The 22,182-nt window shown below is 35.8% G+C and overlaps 1 protein-coding gene across 2 annotated transcripts in view; it reads left to right on the forward strand.

The window, feature by feature from the left end:
* The first annotated feature begins 213 nt into the window (after nucleotides 1–213).
* Nucleotides 214–22,182, forward strand: part of LOC120275304 (kinesin-like protein KIN-6) — a 30,840-nt gene continuing 8,871 nt past the window's right edge. For both annotated transcript variants that reach the window (XM_039281836.1, XM_039281837.1), the window contains exons 1-8: nucleotides 214–699; nucleotides 3,210–3,412; nucleotides 4,329–4,452; nucleotides 4,527–4,621; nucleotides 4,931–5,066; nucleotides 5,641–5,706; nucleotides 5,846–5,908; nucleotides 21,083–21,133. In XM_039281836.1, the coding sequence (XP_039137770.1) occupies nucleotides 238–699; nucleotides 3,210–3,412; nucleotides 4,329–4,452; nucleotides 4,527–4,621; nucleotides 4,931–5,066; nucleotides 5,641–5,706; nucleotides 5,846–5,908; nucleotides 21,083–21,133 (1,200 nt within the window). In that variant the 5' untranslated portion in view covers nucleotides 214–237. The remainder of the gene's footprint in view (nucleotides 700–3,209; nucleotides 3,413–4,328; nucleotides 4,453–4,526; nucleotides 4,622–4,930; nucleotides 5,067–5,640; nucleotides 5,707–5,845; nucleotides 5,909–21,082; nucleotides 21,134–22,182) is intronic.

Raw genomic sequence — 22,182 nt, forward strand, 5'->3', positions numbered from 1 at the left:
TGACCATAGTACAGTCATCATTCAAAATTTTTACTCTACTTATCAGTATTCATTTAAAAAAAAAACCCAAAAATTTGTCGGCATAAGATTTTTCTTTGCACGAAACCCTAGGCACAAACCTTTAATCATCACGTGCCCTTCACGTGCCATCATTCTCCCGCTCAGTTTTTCATCTTCAAAGCCAAATTGCTGCCTTGGAATCGAATTATCATCAATTGGGAAAGAGAAAGAGCTTCAATGGAACACCAGAGCCCTTGCCCGCCGACCACCGTCCGCCGGAACCCTCATCGGAAGGCTCGGAAAACTCCCTCAACCCTCCCCCCTCGAGATCCACCACCGTCGGCACCGTCAACCATAGCTCCCTTCCCCATCGACGAGCTTCTCCATGCCGATCCCCCTCCTGACCCTCCACACAAGTCACAATCTCTCTCTGAGAAGCTTAATGTCTTTCTCCGGATTCGGCCTCTTGATATCGTGCCGCCCAAGCTCGGAAAGAACCCCTCCGCTGCCGCTTTGAAGAAGAAGGGAAAGGGAAAGTCTCCGAACAATTTGAAGGGAAGGAATAAAAATGTTTGCTTGGTTATGAATGATTCGAGCTCTGTCACACTGTCTGCCCCAATCTCAGCATTGGAGTCAAAGAGGGCCAAAAGTGAGGTCTACGATGGTTTCTCTCATGTCTTTCCTTCGGATTCTATTCAGGTGAGCTCTCTGTGTTCCTTTTAATTAAATAAAACTCTTATTGTGATTGTTTGGGTTTAAATTGCACGCAGACTATTTGATTTTTAAGAACTTTATTTACATTTTGAATGAATAATCTACTTGTAAATCTAATTGAACAAGAAAAATGATAAATTGATGATGGTGAATGCCTTTTCAAAGTGATAGATCAGTTATATTTGCTCCATTGTAAATTTATATTTAGCTTCATCCATTAATGAAATCAGATTGAATATTTCATATTCAATCTTTAATTTATTTTTGGGTGTATATGGATTATTGTGTAATTGTTAGACATGGTCCTCATTGAATTTTCTGATCTAAAACTAAATGCAAGTATTTTTTTTTCTGTATAATATCATGCTGACCCTTCTGCTTATGAAACTAGTTCATTATTTTATAAGAGAAAATCTTAAGTAGTGGCCATAGGAAGATAGAAAGATTTTTTTGTGCTTGCCTTCAATGTTATGTAACTGGTGGGTTGAAGTTACCTGATGTAATGCTATACGGGGTTGTTTGCATTTAACATAGACACCATGTTTCCAAAAAACAAAGACCAAATATATTCACCACTTGGAAACTGTAATCATATACTTATTCATAATACTTATTCATAAACCACATCAATTACATTTAAATGTTAAAGTGATTTTGTTGGAATTTTGATTTAGGATTTGAACTCTCCATTTACCCAATAAAATGGATGTTAGCAATGACTTTTTTAAACATCCAATGACTTTTTTTAAGGTTGTTTCTAAAGATAAGGAGATTGCAATGTCATCCAGTAAATCCTTAGAAGTCTCATTGTGAAGCATTTAGGGCTGTAAACGAGCTGAGCTTTGCCTTGTTCAAGCTTGGCTCGTTACTATTTAATCGAGTTCGAGCTCGAGCCGAGCTTTCTTTGAGCTTCATTTTTCATGTTCAAACTTGGCTCGTTACTATTTTAATCGAGCGCTAGCTCTAACCGAGCTTATTTCGAGCTTCATGCTCGAGCTCAACTTGTTAAGAAAATTTGAAACTTAGACTTGGCTCATTAGCTTGATTAAGGCTTAATTATTTTTTTATATTCTACTTTTTTATTTAGTAAAGTATCATTTAAAGCTTATTTAATGAATTATTATCAAGTGTGACTCAACTCGATTTGAGTTTGAGGATTATTTTAGTAAAAGAATAATTTAAGCTTGTTTATGGAATCATTAAGGTTTGTGTTCAAGCTTGTTAAAATTTTTATTAAATAAGTTAACAAATAATTACAATAATAACAAAATAAACATTGTGATGTAACTATCTATAAATATTTTTTTTGTAATATTATTAACGATCCGGTAAATAATCTTGTTCATGACACTATGAATAATTATATTAATGATTGTTACAAATAAAATTGTAAATGATACTATAAACGAGCTTTTAATTATACAATAAACGAGTTGTTCACAAGATTTAATGAGCCGAACTTGGTAATGTTCAAGCTTGCCTCATTTATCTTGCGAACTCATTTAACTTAATGAACTAGTTGACTCGAGCTTTTAACGAGTTGAGCCTTCGAATAGTAGTTTAGAGCCCTATATGTGTGACTCAAATTGACAATAACGACATAGTCACATATACACCTTAATATACATACATATATATATATATATATATTAATGTAATATATATATATATATAACCGAGCTTATAAACGAGCTTGTTCATGAGCTGTGTTCGCTAGCCAAAACGAGCCGATCTTTAAGCTGCTCAAGCTTGGCTCGTTTATTAATCGAGCTTGAAAATGATGTTCAAGCTTGGTTCGTTTATAATATGAGCTAAACATGAACGAGCCCTTACCGAGACAAATACCGAGCCGCTCACGAACGGCTCGGCTCAAATACACCCTTAGAAGCATCATTTAGATTATTAATGTTAACTTTTCAAATGCAGGTTGTGTCTTAGTTGATTTATAACATTTGGGCATTGCTATAGATTTCTTTGGGTAATTGATATGAATGTATTCTCGATTTGATGATATTTCTTTAGGCTTATGAGCAAACTAGTCTTTTTATGTATCTGTATCTGTATCTGTTGCTTGCATGCGTTACAAAAAGGCTCATGACATTTATCAATTAAAATACATTAGTCCTAAGTTTTTAGAACCTATCTAGTCCAGTTCCTGGAATTCTAAATGCTTTTTAGACTTGAATCCCTTCACTTGCTAATGTTAGTTCCATGTGAATGAGAACCTTCTTAGAGTGAAACCTTCATTCTATTGTGCTATACTTAGGGTCATGTTAAATACCGTTTTAAAGGGGAAGATGATTGTTCTTATTAGTAGACCATAAGGTGTGTTTCAGAACCTACATAAAAAGGCATGCATTTTTGTTATCTTTGATGTCTTAATTTGTCATATATTGAAGTTCTGAATTAGGTTTTCCTAGAGCTTGTCTTCTGTTTAGATGCATATATATATATATAGTACTTAAACAGTTTCTGATGAGGTATTTCTTGTTTAGAAAGAAGTTTATGAGAGGGTGATGGATCCATTAGTGGAGGGTTTTATGGATGGAAAAAGTGCTCTTTTGGTTGCTCTGGGTCCTACTGGTTCTGGAAAGACGCATACAATGTTCGGTTGTCCAAGAGATCCTGGGATGGTTCCGCGGGCATTGCAGAAGATTTTCAGTCACTTAAATGAGAGTGGTGATTCTCACCCATCCAGGTCTTAATTGGCTACAACACTATTATTTAACTGCTTTTCTAGTTTTAGAGTTTGCAATTTTGTGGTTGATCGCAAGGAAGAACCAAAATCTTTGTATATTGATTTGTTCATGATCGCGTTTCTAATCTTCCATTAGATAAATGATGATAAAGAAATGTAGTAGTCTTGTGTGTGATAGAAACTTTTCCATTTGGCAATTAATGTTTCTAATTAAATTTCCAAGTCATCTCCTTGTATTTAACATTTTTTTTAATCACTATTTTTTTTCTTTATAATGAACCATTGATTTGTGTGTGTGTGTGTGTGTTAATTTCTTCTAGCTCAAGATAATGTCATTTTATATGTATATTTAGCCAGGTTTTACCTGTGAGAATTCTGTTAGTTAAGTTACATTTAGTCAACCACTTTACTAGGGTAAAGGGGTTCACATCAAACTATATCTACAATCTTTGTTTTTATTTTTTTCTTCTGTTGTTTCAAGAACTAGTTTCCTAAACGTCTTGCCTTTTGATCATATGCTATGAGTGATCTCATGTAGCATTGTTGGAAATATAGTACCACATCGGTTGTGTAATAGAACTATAATGGGTTTATATATAGGTATAGAGGTTGAGCCACTAAGTCTTGAGACTTTTTGGTGTAAGACCCCTAAGCCCATATAAAGCCCATATAGGGCCCACTAGTACCAAAAATATAAAATCTAACAAGCATACATCCTTGTTCATGTCTTAATGTTTTAATTATCCTTTCCCTATGTTCTCTCTTCTGTTTTACAATAAATCTTGAAATTGGCATAGCTTCACATTAGGTTCACTTATTCTTAACTATTTCAAACTTATCCTTAATATGCCTTAAGTCTATGTCTTTGCTTTCAATAGCATTGTTAACAATTTAGACGTACTTCCTATCATTACAGGTCATATTACTTGTCAATGTTTGAAATATATTCAGAATGGGGGAAAAGTGAAAGGATCCTTGATCTGTCACCTAATGGAGTTGAGCTCTCCCTTCAGCAGTCAAGTGTGAAAGGCCTTCAAGAGGTAGCACCCATTTTCTCTTCATGTGTCTTTGTAGCATTTGATTTGTGCGTAAGATCATTCTTTTTTATTTGCAGGTCATGGCTTGCAACCTCACACAAGCTGAGAGCCTAATTGCTCATGGAATGCTAAAACGTGCTACTGCTGCTACCAATGCAAACAACCAATCAAGGTATTTTTCAATAGAGAAATCATATTCATTATTCCCAAATTTCAATTTGCAATTTATTATTGATTTTGTTGTAGCACATGTAGAAATTATGGTGGCAATATTGTTTTCTCTTCTTTTCTTTCCTAGGAATTTAACCAGCATTCTTGTTCCTGCATATGCTTTCATTTTCAACTTTTTTCATGGACCTCATGGTAGAAGATGCTATTAGCATGATTGCCATCTATTTTCATATTAAAGCAGAAACATAAACATAATAATTTTCTATCATCTTAATTGTTGTGAGCATTAACATCCTAATTGTTCTTGCAGTCGTTCTCAATGCATAATAAACATTCGTAATGATCTTAGAAATTTTGATGGCAAAAAAGAATTTCTCTCAAGTGGTGCTGTTCTTACAATAGCAGATCTTGCTGGAGCTGAGAAAGCAAGAAAAACGGGGAATCAGGTTATTCCAAGTGATTTTGCTTTCTTGATAGCATAGTTTTGTTTGGATTTTTCATCCCTAGTATATGAGTTAGAGGTGTAATTGAAATGATATAGCCTGAAGTATCTGCTGATGTTTTTTTTTTCTTTATGGTCGATCACATACACATGTATAAAACTTAGTAAGAAGACAAAGAAGAAAGAGAAGCATCTTGTAAACCAAAAATTAATGATTTATACATACCTGTAAATTCTTAAATTCATGATTTATGCATACCTGTAAATTCTTAAATTCATGGTTCTTATAGAGGCAATATGAATGCATCTATGATCTTATTAACCCATTGACATGCCCGAGAGTTTTGGCATTGTTTAGGATTTAAAGCTGCTTAAGAGCATTTGTCTTTCATTGAATTAGTTGCAGCATTTTGATTATAATGTCTCTCGAATTTGATATTTTTGTTTGTGTCAGTCTAATTCTTTGGATTTCTACTGTTATAGTAACCAGTGATATCGCTTATTTAGAAAAAATTTAGTTTATTTAGTGAGATTTTGTACCAGAAATTTGCAATACTTAATCATAATTTTATTTTCAGGGCACTAGATTGTTGGAGAGCAACTTCATAAACAACACATCTATGGTTTTTGGTCTTTGCTTAAGGGTATTTGCTTACTTATTGCCTTCAATTTTGGTTCTCTAGAATTTTATAGTTTATGTATAAAATGTTGTGGTTAGGCTTGTTCTTTAGATGCAAGTAGAATTATTTCATGCTTTGCATACTCATGGTTTTCTTTTTCTAGTCTTTGTTAGAGCACCAAAAAAATCCGAAGAAGCCATTGCAGAAGCACTTCAAGAACTCATTGGTATGTTAAGTTAATTCTTATTTCTATTAAAGATCAAGATTTTTATTTGTTGTTTTATGGATGTAATTATATTTTTCAATCCTAAAATGTCTACCTTTTCTTGTTTGGGACGCTTGCATATATCCTTCACGAAACCAAGGTTTACCTTTGCTAGACTATAATCACATGTGTATCCTATTAAATATTCTTACCAAAACACCTGTAACATTGTATTCTGTTGAAGAGAATGATGTTGGACCATTGTTTAACGATGGTTTTTGTGATCAAACTATTACTGGACTAAAAGAAATATTCTTTTCCATGAATATTGGAAAGTATTGTTGTAAATGGGTAATTTAGTAGATTTGTCAGCTATTAAAAACATGGCATATCTTTTTGTTTAAGAGTGATTTGTGAAAGTACACATTTAGTCTTAGAACTAGGTCCTATGTTCGGCTTGGTTCTTGAACATAAGTTGTTCAAATTGTTTCTATAACCAAAAGGATAAGGCTTGTTTGTTTCTCGGAAGTGAGTTGGAAGTCCAGAAGTCCAAGTGACACTTCAAAGAAATTCTAACTTCTTCCTAAAAATGTCACTTCGGTCATTTGGTTGGACACTGAAGTGGCATCGTTTTGACCACTTCAGTTATTTGATTCATGGAAATGAAAGCTTGGAAGCATGAATTCTGGGCTTCCTTGTATTTTGTTAGCTAGGTAAAAGGTATCAGGTCACCACTTTTCAGGGATGGTGAGATTAATTCTTTTTGGTGGGTGGGGTTTTTGGGTTAAATTATAAATTCTTTTGAGTTATATAAATTATATAAAATAATGATTATAATTTTGGGTAAACCGATTGAATTTGGATTTCTTAATGGTTGTGACAAGTGTTGTAACTTTGTAATAATCATTTTGGTGAAGCTAGCAATTTAATTATACTCATGAAATGATATTTTTTTTGAATGTTTTTGCCATTTTTTATTTTGATTTTTGGTACCAATTTGGATATCCTCAAAGTTAATTTCTTCACAACATTTTAATTATGTTTGCAACCCTCATTGTAGTATCCAATACATCTTGCAAAGTCAATATTTATTCATTTCTCAATTTGTAATTGCCATTTTCTTTTTGTTGTAATCATATTGATTTTATTCCTTAAACTCAATTAGGATGTTTCAGAACATTATAATTAATGCCATAACCTTCATTATAGTCATGCCAAAGGTTAACCATAATCTTATTATAGTCAGTAATTTATAATCTTCATTTTAGACTTTTATCTTTACAAAAATTATAATGGTTCTCTTTAAATCCATGCATGTGTATAATCATGACAATAACTTCCTTTATTTTGCTTGTTAAAAGCAAATAAAAATAGATAAAGGAGCACACTTCTAGTGCATCTATGTTGCATTAGGCATCTCATATCTCTTAAGTTATACACCTAGAAATACTTAATTGGCCCATTTTTCTAACACAGAAGGTGGGCCATTAAGGAACATATTGGCAATATTTTTATTTTTCACTAGATGTTGATACACTACAATAAGATTATTTTTTGCTTATCTTGAAAGTTCAAAATTGCATTTGATAAAATCACTAACCAATGTATCTTAAGATTATTAATATAGCGATGTTTTCAAATCCTTTAAGGACGCCATTACCTGTCATATCTACATTGCTCCTTTAGACTCAAGTGGGCTTTTGCCCCATCATGGTGAAACTTGTTCTTTAATGTTATTGTTGTTGGGAATTAATTTTTTGGAAATCATTATACATTCATTTGAGTTTCCTAGCCATGAATACTAATGTCTTCCTCGACATCATGGCCTTTGAAATCATGGTAAATAGTTCTTGCAAAAGAACCATTGTCATGATCATCTCTGCATATAATTTGGAACTTGTTGAATAATTGTATTGGTTGTTCAGCAAATCTTTGGCCTTAGGATGTTTGTGAATGAATTAAGTAAATATGGTTGTTTCTTGTTTGTAAATTTCAAATGTATTAGTTAAAATTGTGCCAATAATAAACATTGATCTCCACGCCAGTTTGGTATGTTTTATCTTCGAGCACTAATATTTTCAACTCCTTATTGCAACCCACCACACTATGCTCCAATAACTTATTAATCTTGAGAAGGTGTTGCTTCAAGGTTGCTAATATAATTATTGACTTTTATAGCATCAACTTAGTGTCTGTGAACTTTTGGTTGATAATGTTAGCTACATTTGTAAATGCTTGTCTTGAGCACAATGAGAGTGTTTACTCAAAGAACTACAAAATGAACCAAATACTTGGCCACAAGTGCTAAATGCACTCTCTGAAACAATTGTAGAAATAAGTATAACAAACACATCCTATTTAATTTACGAGAGGGCTTTATCCTTGGTGCTATTAGACTTCCACCTAAGTCCTCTGAAGTTTCTTGAGCTTTACTAGTTGAGGGTATTTTAGAGGTTGAAATTGGTGAACTATATTCTTCAAAAAGGGACATTAGTAGTCCATTCACTTGTGGCACCATTTCTCTTGCTTATGAAGCACCATATAAAGGTTTTCAAATCATGTTATAAAAATTAGTTGATGAGATAAGTTTGGTTGTTTGATTGAAGAAATGAGTAAATTACATCCAAACATCCCTTCAGTATCTCTTATTTGACTTATGAAGATTATATCATATTAGATGTATACATAAAAAAAGCAAAAAGTTATATCTTAATGAAATTGTATATAAAAGCTTATAATTCTTTTTGTTATTTTTGCAATATTACTTTGTATGTGCAATTGTAATAGTACTCAAAAAATTATTCTTAACAACCTTGATGCAGTTGACACAATCAGTATGGCTAACATTGTTGGACATAATATACCATCTACCAAGTTGGATTTATATACTATTACTTTAATTATAAAGGTGTTATAATTTGAGGTGGTTAAGACATACCACCATAATAACGTCACGTTTCAGATGACATGTAATAATTATTTATTTATTCTTTATGTTTTTTTCCATATGTAGGCATTGTGACATGCCATTGTTGATGTGTACCCCAAGCACTGTTTGTCAAGTAGTAATAAAGTTATCGTTCCCATGAAGACTTTGTGGTTGACTACCAAATTTTTTGCAATGAAGGGTTATCTAGACTAATTGATATATGTATTAGAAATTTAAAGAGCGAAACATAATTAAAACTAGGTTTAACAAGAACTAAAACAATTGATGATAGAGGGGGTCAATTCAAATTCTATGACTTCCAAGATTATGGTTCACCTCAATGATGAATGGAAAACCTTATATTGACTTTTTTCCGGTTAGGTTCAATTGTTTTGAAGGTACAATATCCTTGTACTTACTATTTCTTTTGAGAATATAACACGGTGCCTAATTTAGGTGAATTCCTACTTTTGTAATAATTAACTCTAATTAGACCCTTCGAATTCTGTGATGCCGATTGATCCTCAATTAATCCTAATCTAGGGCTTTAGGCTTAAACTTAGAGTTTCAACACCTTAGTTCACCTTTCGATCTTTTCCTTGGTGTCTAAATTCATGCAAATGTTGCCAAAGGACTTACAAGCATTTGTTATAAGATTAAATCAAAAGCAATTAAATATTAAAAGAGAAATACAGTCAATACAAAATTATCCATTGCATCAAATGGCTATTCCTAATCCTAGAATAAAAATGTTCACTCACACATAGCCGATATACACACTGAAAAATTCAATTTAAACATGAGCAAACAAGACTTTTAATGAAAAAAAAAGGGTGAAAATCTTTATCCCTAATCAAGTGGTTGATCTCTTGCTCGCCAATTGATTAATCAAGCTTGATCTTTGATCTTCCTCTTTCTTTTGATGATCTTGACGGTTCAAAGTAAGGTGAGATCTTTTCTTCGATATTCGCCGAATCTCTCTTCCTCTAGGTTGCCTTATATAGAGAGGGGATAAGCTTGGGTTTCTTTTCTTGCCACAAAATACGGGTGGTGTTGGGTGACACGGGCTAGTCGTGTTTCTTTCTTAATAAGATTTCCGAATTTCTGCCCCAACATTGAACACACCTGTGGTAACCATCACATGTTGGTCGTGTCTTTTGCTAGATCTCTACTTTATATCCCCTTCTTACGCTATGACGTTCTATAACTTGCTTCTTTTCTTTTACCTTCTAAAATGTGTCGAATATATGTAGATTTAGGGTCAAATTCTAATTTGCATGAAAACAATAAAACGTAGTACTCTGAACAAAAAGAAAAAGATCTATACAGAAATCATGTAGAATCGCATGGTTGAACAACAAATAAAGCCAAATTCATATTAGAACTTCATGTAATTTCTACATATCAATTTCCACATCATATGGCATGTACATTTTTTCCAATAATAGCAACATAAATGAAAGTAATATGAATCCAACTTATTAGAAGACATCTAGTATACGGCATGTAAAAAACCAGCTTAGCCCTAAGTAATATGAAGTTGAACATATACTATTATTTGGAGGACCAATTTGAGCATGTTTTTGGGTTCAAGGTTCCAAAGTATATAGGGACATAGTTCAACGATCAATAGTGGATTTTTCACCTAAAATGATATATATGCAAAATGTAAAATCATTTTTTGTCTTCCAGACAAAATGTTGACCTAGTTTGGGCACTTTTTTAGCTGAAGTGGTACTATTTTTATAATGTTTGTGTAAGAGAACCTACTGAAAATTTCCAAAAGTAAAGTCCTCCCCCACATTGTTTTGGCCTTGCTATATATGAAGAGATACATTAATAGAAGTACATATTTACCCTTAGTCTAACATTTGGTCATGCTAGCTAAGTCAAAATACCAAACGAAGCTAACTGTGGAGTGTTAATTGGGCTCTTGCATCTGCATACTGGTATTTTGTTTTGCATCAGTCCCTACCTCCAATGAAGAACTCAGCCCCCGAGTTACATCTGAATATAATGGCTCAGCCGGATGATATTCACATAAATCAGAGACATTGAAAGTTTTGGACATTCTTGCACCTTCAGGTAAATCCACTACGTATGCATTGTTATTGATCTTCCTTAGGATCTTGAAAGGACCGAATTTCTTTATTTGCAACTGGTTTGAAGTTCCAGCAAGGAAAATCTCTTTTCTAAGATGCACCATCACCATGTCTCCTTCATTAAACTTTTTTGGGTTGTCTGTGTTTATCAGCTACGCTCTTGTAGCGAATGTTGGCATCCTCCAGCCTTTGCTCATATTCCTGACATTCTGCATTTGCAACATCATTTGCTTCGTTGTTGGATGCACATGGTGGTCCTTTATCAACCGAGTTAGGTCTAAAGGGTGGCGAGGTGTATGGGAGTAAACTATGGCAAAGGTTGACATGCGCAAGGGCTTGATCTCTGCAGAGGTTGACGACTACAGATGCATCGGATCATATTCCCTAAGGTTCAATTAAGAACTTCAATTTGATCATCCGATTGGGGGTGGGCTGTACTATTGCAATGTACTGAAACATCAAATAGTCTCCATAATGTCAACCAAAAATGGCTAAGAAACTTTGAATCCCTGTCTGAGGTAATGGATATTGGAACACCATGCAATTGGACCACCTTTTTAAAAAACTTGCCAATGTGTGAAGCATCAGAGGTCTTCTTACATGTTATAAAATGCGCTATTTTGGAGAACTGATCCACCATTACAAACATAGAATCAACACCTCGCGAGGTCCTTGGAAGTCCCAACACGAAGTCCATTGTGATGTCCTTTAAATTGACCTGGGAACAGGCAATGGCATATACAGTCTGGTGTTTTGTGAGTGCCCTTTGGTGATTTGGCATGTATAGCAACAACTAACCAACTTATTGACGTCCCTCTTTAATTGTGGTGAATAGTATCTTTCTTCAAGTGCACCAATTGTCTTATCGGGCCCAAGATGTTTGCCTAATCCCCCATCGTTCAGGTCTTGCATGAGTTTTTCTTGTAAGGAGGTCCGTGGTATACAGAGTTGATTATCCCTGAATAGGTAGCCATCCAACAGTAGGAAATCTTCCTAGGCACCTCTTTTTAAGCATTGGCTCGATGTTTCACTGAAGTCATCATCTTCAGGATACACATCTTTAAGTACTTCAAAACCAATAATTTCAGTTGTTAATGTTGTTAACAAAGCTAATCTCTGACTCAATGCATCCGCAACTCTGTTCGAAGCTCCCGCTTTATGCTTGATGGTGAAGGAAATCCTCTGTAAAAAGTGATCCATCTAGTATGCATTCAGCTTACTTGTTTTTATCTCCTAAATGCATGAGGGACTGATGGTCGGTGTAAAGCACAAAGTCTTAGGGAACAAGGTCATGTTCCTAGTGTTTGAGAGCTCTCACAACTGAGTAGAACTCCTGATCATATGTTGACCATTTTCGTCGAGCATAACTGAGTTTCTCACTAATGAATGCCACTGTTTCTTCTCTTGCATCATAACAGTCCCTATCCCATAACATTGCACTCAACTTCAAACAACTTCTCAAAGCTTGGCAGCGTCAACGTCGTAGCCTTGCACAAGAGCTCTTTGATAGCTTCAAAACTTGATCTAGCCAAAATTCACACTTGGAGAGTCCCTAACAAGATTCTCAAATGCTCTTCATGCTCCTCCTGATTTTTGGAATACACCAAGATGTCGTCAACAAACACAATAATGAATTTGTCCAGGAAGGGCTTGAAAGTTATGTTCATCAAATCCAAATAAGCAGCTAGTGCATTAGTCAACCCAAAAGGCATTACCAGGATTCGTAATGACCATAACGAGTTTGAAATGTAGTTGTTGGTACATCCTCTTGCATAATCTTCAGTTAGTGGTATCCCGTTCTGAGATCGATCTTTGAGAATACTTGCGAACCTTACAGCTGATCAAATAGGTCATTAATCCATGGTAATGGATATCTGTTCTTCACAGTCACTTTATTTAGCTCTTGGTAGTCGATGCATAATCTCAAGCTGTCATATTTCTTTTTCACAAAAAGCACATGAGTTTCCCATGGAAAAACACTTGGATGAATGAAACCTTTATCGAGAAGTTCTTCAAGCTGCTTCTCCAACTCTTTTAACTTAGTAGGGGCCATCCTGTAAGGGGCCTTAGAGATGTGGTTAATACCTGGGACTAGGCCAATAGAGAACTCTATCTTCTTGTCCGGAGACAACCCCGGAAGATCTTCAAGATAAACATCCAGAAACTCCCTCACCACTGGAATATCTTCAAGCACCTGACTTCCAATTTTGACTTCTACTACAGTTGCGGGAACTCCCGAGCACCCACTCAAAAGTATTTTCTTAGTTTTTAGGGCAGAAATTACTCGAGTTGGTGATATAGAATCACTCCCAAGAAAGGATAATTCCATTTCTCCAGGGATTCTAAAATCAATTCTTTTCCCATGGCAATCAACCTCTGCATGGATAGAGAACAACCAGTCCATTCCAAGAATAACATCGAAATCTTTCATGCTTATGACATGGAGATCAGCTAGCAACTCATGGTTATCAATTACCATAGGGCAGTTTACACAAACTCTGTTGACCACTAAAGCATTACCAATAGGCATAGCAACACTCAAATCATAATCCATGACAACAGTAGGAAAAACATGCTTTCGAACAAATGCAGAAAAAATAAAGGAATGCGTTGCTCCAGAATCGAACAAAACACAGGCATAAGCAGAATATATTGGTAAGGTACCTAACACCACAACATTAGAGACATGAGCATCCTCCTGAGTTAGTGCATAGACTCTTCCTTGAGTCTTTGGTCTGCCCGCCTTCTGATGGGTTGAGGAGGGTGGTTGCCTACTAATAGCCTTTCCTGCAAGCTGTTCCGAAGGGGTTTGAGGTTTTTATGCTGGTATGACCCTGGAACTCTGCCCATTAAAAGTTTGTTGAGGCTTAGAAGATAGCTATGGACACTTTGTAATATGGTGACCCTGGCTGCAACATTTAAAACAAGCTCCTGAAGCCCATATGCAATCTGCAATCATATGAGCTCCACCACAAGTGACATAACCTCTCTGGTTAGCACGGGGAGGTGGGATAGGGGGTAATTTCCAAGGTCATTGCGCCGGTGGCCCATTGACTATTTGAGACTCAATCTGAACTCTATTGCCAGAGTTGTTCCTGGCTCCAGCTCTTCTTATAGATGCGAACATGAGCTTCTCTTCTAAAGTAAAGTTCATTACTGCAAAAGCTTTTTTCATTTTTGCCATCCACTGGTCCACCTCGTCTAGATTGGTGATACCCTCAAATGGTGGGGGTCCGGGGGTCCTATATTCCTAAATTCCATGACTGTCCTCTGTTTGGGTTCCTTAGGGGGAGGAGGAGGTGACGGTGTTGGTTGTTGCGAACTTGTGATAGACGCTACCCCCGCACCTATCCCACTACTTCTCGCAATGGCTCCAGTATCATCTTTTGACTGTTGGCAAAATCCTCTCGGCCTTCATTTTGGGCTTCCTGAGCAATTGATGGTTGACCAAATAAATCATTCACGCTCCTGCTAGCTGCTCTGCGAGTCATTCTGCAAAAACCCAATATGATTAGAAATTAGGGTACGAGGACATCAAAAGTTTACTGAAAGTAGATTTTAAAATCAAGCGGAACCATTATTCTAATACTTCAAAGGCTTAACCCCAGTCTAAAAATAAGTATCCTTGGGAAAGATACCAAGAACACATCAGAAGAGGATCATGGTAGTTGAAAAGTAGATGATTAAAACAAACACTTAGGCACTTCTAGTCTTATATAATAACAACAAAACACACTAGGAGCGAGGTTTAGCAATCTAACACCCTAGGGTTAGACCGAGATGGGGGTAAAGAAGCCTCAAATCACTAGTAGCTTCCACAGCTTTCCTGGGCCAAACTCTCATCACGAACCATGGTGGGGGAGTAGGAGGAGTGACTGGGTCTTCCATTAAGATCCTCCTAGCCAGCTTCGCAGTCCTCCGCTTTTCCAGCTCTTCCATATGTATGCGATATTCACGTCCCTGCACCGTTCTTAGAGACAAAACAACTAGGTTGGTATTATCTTGGAGGAGATCTACGGGACCAAGGCGGCAAAGTATTGCCAATGAATAGTCATAGGTGGTAGCTGTCTCCTTAGAAAGGCTGTCCCAATGCATCCATCTTCCAATGTCCCGTTGTCTCATGCTGATATTTGTCTCTTCCTCATACAGCTCTCTCATGGTCTTTGCTATCAATGAGCTGAAATCTCGAGTGTTCATGCTTATCACCATAGAAGATGACGGCATGAGAGGATGGACTACTGCTCCACTGGATGGTTCATAGCCATCCAACTTCCTCAATCGCTTTTTCTCCCCTTTCTTCTCTGTTCGGATAAGTCGCTTAATTGCTTCTTTACATATCCAGAAGCTGGTTGCCTACGGCCTTGTTTATGTCCTGAAGTCATCTTTTTCCTAACAAAACATATGAATCAATGGACAAAGAACAATAAGCAATATTAGACTGAACTTAGCTTCTACCAAAGATCATCAAACATCCTAAGGATTTTCAAACTGAAGAATCTATCTAGGTTGTTAGGATCATCAAACTGGAGGTTTATCAAATTCGGCTCTGATACCACTTAGATTTGTCATGCCGCGATCCCGGCCTGACCGGACCTGGTGTGCGGACAAACGCCCGTAGTCCCACAGGGCTGGAGCCCAGTGAACTTGCAAGGCCTCAAAACCTAACACAGAGTGGAGAAAGAAATAAACTGATAGGAATACAAAATATGGGTACATCTTAAGGGTTACAACTAGGTTCAAATACAAAGTAAAGAAATACACAATGACCCGTAAAGAGATTCTTAACAACCAACCATACAACTGATAATAAAGATATAAGACACAACTCTAAAGGAAAGCATCTACTGGAAGCTTGGTAAGATCCCTGGGTTTACTGCTATTTATCTGAAAAGGATTTTAAAAAAAATCTATAAGCTCACTAGCCCAGTAAGTAATCCAAAAGAAACTAAAAACAAAAGGTCAGATATTAAATTTGCACAAAATCAGTAACACAAAAATAGTGTAATCAAAATCAAAAGGGCAAAGCAGAATGTAACAGATTCCAGAGTGTCTCAAATTTCACTATAGATGCCAGAGGTTATTTGTATACCCTCAATGACCCAATTTAGAATAATAGAGGTCATTTATTTACCCTTGGTGACCCGAGATTGAATATCAGATGGCCATTAATTATTTCACCGAACGGACACGTTGCAAAATTACAGCCTCGCTTGTTCAAGACTTTCTTATCGACAAGGTCAGGGTTTAATCCCCCACTGATAGGGTTGCATATCGCTCATTTGGAGACCAAAGCGTTCAGACAGATTTCAAACCCAAAATACAAAATATCCATAAATATCTTCCCAAAAATTCAAGTGATAAATAATAAAGTAAACAAATAAATAATTAAATAAAAAGATAAAAGAAAAATATGCCCATCTTCAAGCCTATCCTGATTCCCATGTTAAAGAAATAATAAATTTCCACTAAAACAAACATACTAGGTTGGATGGAGAAAAGAATATTTAATCCGTAAATCAAAAGAAAAAGGTTTAAGAGGAAGCATTTGGTTGAATTCAAGTAGCTGTATACAAAGTCAATTACATAATGGAAATAGAAACATAATAATTTGAGGATAATGGCAGCATGGTTCCAACAAGTTAAGAAAAAAATAGAAATAATTTACCAAAAGAACAAACCATAAAATATGGTGGTAATCCAACTAATAAAGTATAAATCAAAAAATAGCTTAGAATAACCAAACATTAAATTATTCACAATTATTTATTACTCTCCCAAAATAGAAAAAAATATATAACTGAATAAATAAAAATTAGAATAATTACCCAAAAGAATTAAAGAAAAGGTAAAAGCACATTTAAGCATAAACTAGTAATTAAAGAGAAATAACTAAATGATTAAGAAAAAAAATTTCCGAATTTTTTTAAAAATGAGGACAAATAACAACAAAATATATACAAAACTATAACGACAGATTATATACTTGATGATCGCCTAATTCCAATTGAAATCCAAGGTTATCTCTAAAAATGGTCCTATAACCCAAGGGAAGAACCTACCCAAAAAAATATGATTACTTAAGCATGGAAGAGTTCATGCACAAGGCTAAAGAAGAGCTAGCCTAGATACCAATAACTCTACAGATAGAGCATGGGCCTTTCTATAAAAAATTAAAAAACTTCTAGCTTCGAAAGAAGCATCAATGGGAATGCATCAATAGCTATATCTATCTGCACACAAACCAAGCTCTAACTAGAGTAGCAGCTTAAACATGCCAAAATAATATATATAAATAGCATCTTAGAAGAAGCTCATATGGGTGGCAGCTTTACTAGTGACTAAAAGTTAATGCCAATGAAAGGCACGCACAAAGATGTAGAACTTAGCAGGCCATACACACATATTATAAATATATATACATTCACAAGGCATGGAGGAACTTGGGTGTCAGGCTTGGGTTTCATGCATGTATATATATATATATATAGATGGTTCCATGCATATATATATATATATATATCTTTGAGGCCATGAAATATAAATATTCAAAAGGCACTAGAGAGTGTTTCAGCATATATGCAGATATGGTTTCATGCAGGTAAATATGTATAGTTTCATGCAAGGATAAGCTCATGAATCAATCAAAAAAGGTGTAGCTCTTCATGCAAACATAAGCATAGATATGCACACATATATGACCCATAGATAACTAAAAAGAACAAGCTTTGCAACTAAGCTCACCACCCACTAAACAACATGCAAACTAAACCAAAATGGCAGGAAAAAGGCTTCAAGTTGTGGAGTGGAATGATGTTAACATGCACTTAGGATCAAAAGGTTGTATGAGTATAAGTACATGCAACTATAAGCTTCCAAACAAACATGCATCTCACCTGAATTTAACATACAAACATGGTCTAAATTTCATATTCAAACAAGCTTCTCACACTACTCATGTATTAAGCTCTATCACCACCAAGAGAATAAGAGAACCTACCTAGACTTTGTGGAAGCACCGGCGGTTTGTTGCTCCTCTTAGCCTCGCCTCTGGACGTCAAGAACTTCGGTAGAAGCCCGAACTCCGTCGATGGAACGCACTCCTCCTCAACCTTCCCAAGAGAGCAAGATGGAGTGGGAGAATGGAGAAGAAGAATAAAGAAGGAAGAATGGAGAAGAATGATGGCCATGGGGGGTAAAGGCTTGGCCAAGTGGAAGACAAGGATGTGATGGGGCTGGAATTTCCTCCAGGAATCCATCATCCCAGCTAAACATCCAAAACATGGAGACAAAGAGATGTCGTTAAGTGCAGAACACTAGCTTAGCATACTAAACATGCTTTAAGAGTTGGTTGGGGTCCACAAATACCTATGTCATCAACCTCATGAATGTACTCGGTGCGTTTATAAGCCTGAATGGCATAACCAACCATTCATACAACCCATCTGGCATCTTGAAAGCTGTTTCCACTCATCTTTAGCTCAGATGCTAATTTCGTTATAGGCACTGCAAAGATCAATCTTTGAGAAAATGGAAGCACCAGCTAATCGATCTAGCATGCCCTCCATTCGTGGAATTGGAAATCAATATTTGGCAGTAATTCGATTAATTGCCCGACTATCAATGCACATCCGCCATATTCCATCCTTTTTTGGAACTAACAGGGTTGGTACCGCGCACAGACTCATACTCTCTTTGATGAATGTTTTTCGCAACAATTCTTCAATCTTTTCTCTCAAGGCTTTAATTTCCTTTGGGTTTATGTGATATTGAGGAAATTAGGGAGACTAGCACTTGTAATGAAGTTTATGTGGTGTTGTACCTCTCTCAAGGGAAGGGTGAAAGACCATCTGGAAGGTCGTCAGGCATGATGTCCTGAAATTTTATGAGTAAGCATTGCAGGCCTGGAGTTGTGGTAGTTTCTTCAAAAATGTGTTTGAGGGTAAGTGCTGCCTTTTACACAACCCCATATATGGTTTCTTCTTTATGAGAGCCAACAATGAAAATCTCATCGCAAGAGATGACAGTAAATAATCCAGGTGCCGATGGTTCTCATTATCCTTTTCACCAAAGGCTTTTGATGCTGGATGCGGTGTCATTGTAATCTTATGAGCCTCTCATGAAAAAACATAAATGTTGTCCCGGCCATGGTAAATGCATCCCACATCAAATTGTCAAGGGCGCCCTAATAGCATATGTTTGGCATCCATATCGACAACATCACATAATACCTCATCCTTATTATGTTTCCCCATTGATATCGGTATCTTGCACCTCTCGATGACTTCAATTTGGGGTCCATTTTTAATCCACCCAACAATAACAGGCTTTGGATGTGGTTCCACAGGAAGCTTTAAGTGCTACACTACTCGAAGGGCTATAAAATTCTCACAGCTGCCATTATCGACAATCAAGTCACAAACCTTATTATTGACTGAGCAATTGGAATGGAAGACCCTATTTCGTTGAATTTGTTCTTCCTTTTTTGGGTGATAACAACAAACTCCAAAGAACATGTTATTCTTTCTCCTTCTTCCACAGCAAATTCTGCACCTTAGAATATTTCCTCGCTATATTATTTTGTAGGTATTACACCATGTACTTTAGCTTCACCCACTTGATAAACTTTGATATGTTCAACAAAATTAGCAGGCCATCTCACAGGGCACTCATTAGATTGTTGTCCTTGGTGTCCACATTGAAAACACTTTCCGGGGAGTAATCTTCCATATGGGTTAGGATGTTGGGGTGGCCCCTGATATGCAATAAGGCTTGAGGCCATTTCGATGTCTTTTCCGGAGTTCCTATTACTAGTGACCTGAAGAGCAAAAGGAGAGTTTTCTGTATGTGGCTGGCCCTTGATAGCATTCCTAACTAAAGAAGTCCCTGCGACGTCTCCACGCTGGGGAAATGGTAGTTGGCGATATCAATCTCTCCATTCATCCATCATCTTGGCCTTCAATGCCAAATTATGGGTTTCTTCCACTACTCACACGGTTTGTAACCCGATTTGATTTTTGATCATTGGTTTGAGTCCGTGCAAGTATCACGCTACCTTTTGCTGTTCTGACTCAGCCACATTGTTGCGTGCTGACAGCCTGTATAATTCAGTAGTGTAATCGAACACTAACCGCTGTCCTTGCACACAATTCTGATACATGTTGAAAATGATTTGCTCGTAGTCAGGTGGCAAGAATCTTGCAAGTAGCTTCTGTTTCATTTTTCTCCAAGCACGAATGACTTGCTTCCTTTATCATAGCTGATTCTTTTGAAGTTGATCCAACCATATAGCAGCACCTCTCTTAAGCTTGTAAGCTACCAACTTGACCAATTTCTCCTATGATATCCCCATTACATTTGCAAACCTCTCCTCCTCAAACATCCAATCAAGGAGCCTTCAACACGCAGATCATCTTTAAACTCAGGTATTTTAGCCTTTAAATGATTATTGTCTACATTCCTCTTGTGATTTTGTCCTGTTGGTGTGGTGAACTACTCCGACCTTCCAATACCCTCCAATCCTGAAAATGGGATGATCTTAGATGAAGCTCCATACCTTGGTGTGGGTGATTGTGGTGTTGTAGGTGACCACAACTTTCTTGGTGTCTCGCTCCCACAATCACCACCTGAAGGACTTAGTCAACTGAGAGCCGCTGCAATCTCCTTTAACTGGACCTTCTTTGTTTCAATCGTGGCTTTTTGTAACTCAATGGCAGCCCAGATTGCGGCGATTCCACGATCTTCCTTGCCATCGGTGTGGGAGGCGCCTCCTCGTGACGATTCCATGGCTTTGATTACCATCTGAAAAAGAACTTGCTGAAATTTTAATAGAAGTATGTATTTACCCTTAGTTTAACATTTGATCATGCTGACCAAGTCAAAATGCCAGAAGAAGCTAACTATGGAGTGTTCATTAGGCTCTTGCATTTGCAGGCTGGTATTTTGTTCTACATCATTTTGGCCAGTGGTGATATTTAATAATATATATACATGCACAAAACTCTTTTTTTGTTTTTTTAGTTTTTAATAAGCTTGGGAAAAAATATGCTTTTCTTCTCTATTATTTTTTATTGTTGCTAAAACATTCTAACAAGCTAATCTACTTGAGATGTCTTAAATGATTTTGTTTTGATTTCTTTATTAATATCTTTCTTTTTATCTATTTAGTTGACAAGGTATCTAAGAGAGTATTTGGAAGGAAAAAAGCGAACGACTCTGGTATGTTTATTTTTATAATTGAATTTAATTGTCCACAGTCAAATTTTAATTCCAACCACATCTTCATGGTTCTATCTTTTGTTAGATTAGTGTCTTTAGTAATGTCACTTGCTTGCAAATCTTTGTGTGTGATAGTTACAACTTAATAGTCTTAATTTGTTCAATATCCTCTTGATTGCTAGCTATTGGATAACTTACACGCATTCTAATATTTCAATATTGTAACAGAACTCAAATTATGAGCTTCTTGTTCTCATCTCTATGGTTTATAAATTTAGTTGCCTCATGATATACGGTATCATCATCAATCTTATTACATTACTTACTTTTTTTATATCTACAAATTCATTTGTTCATTCCCTTGTTATCTTTTGCAAATTTACTTTTATCTATTTTTTAATGAAAATATCAAACTTTGTCATATCATAGTTGTTTGCTACCTTATTTCTCTTTTGTCACATCAAAAGGAATCATATCCTAATTGAATTATGTGATTGTAATTCATCTTTCTTTTAGTTTCCTTTCTATGTTTTTTTCTTCCTTGTGTGAATGTCTGACATAAGAATACATGTTTGAATAATGCATCATTTAACGTATTTGATACTTAATATCCTTAGGGCTCCATAATGGCAATTTAGTTATTTTTAATTCTTTATTAACAAAAGAAATTTTTTGGACACTGCTGGTGGGTTATAATACATGAGGTTTAATGCAAATAGTCTACTTCTCAAGATTATAAATATGATGTTAAAAATTAGGAAATAACTTACTTTTCCTTTCAAGTTTCAATCGGTTATATAAAGCTGGGTAATTTTCTTTTCCTTAGAGACTGAACTAACTCCAAAGTTTTTTCAAAGTTATTATCCATGAAGTAGTAATTATGGAAAACAATACAAATAAGAGACATTAGAACATGGATCTTAATTATTAAAATTTTTTCAGTTGCATCTAAAATTTTGCTAGGTCTTTTCTCTGTCTATTAGAAGCTCTTTTTGTAGAAACATCCATCTTATAATTTTTTGGAAAATAAAATTTGAACTTTTCTAACC

Source organism: Dioscorea cayenensis, chromosome 14 (genome assembly GCF_009730915.1).
Source record: "Dioscorea cayenensis subsp. rotundata cultivar TDr96_F1 chromosome 14, TDr96_F1_v2_PseudoChromosome.rev07_lg8_w22 25.fasta, whole genome shotgun sequence".
Taxonomy (NCBI): Eukaryota; Viridiplantae; Streptophyta; class Magnoliopsida; order Dioscoreales; family Dioscoreaceae; genus Dioscorea; species Dioscorea cayenensis.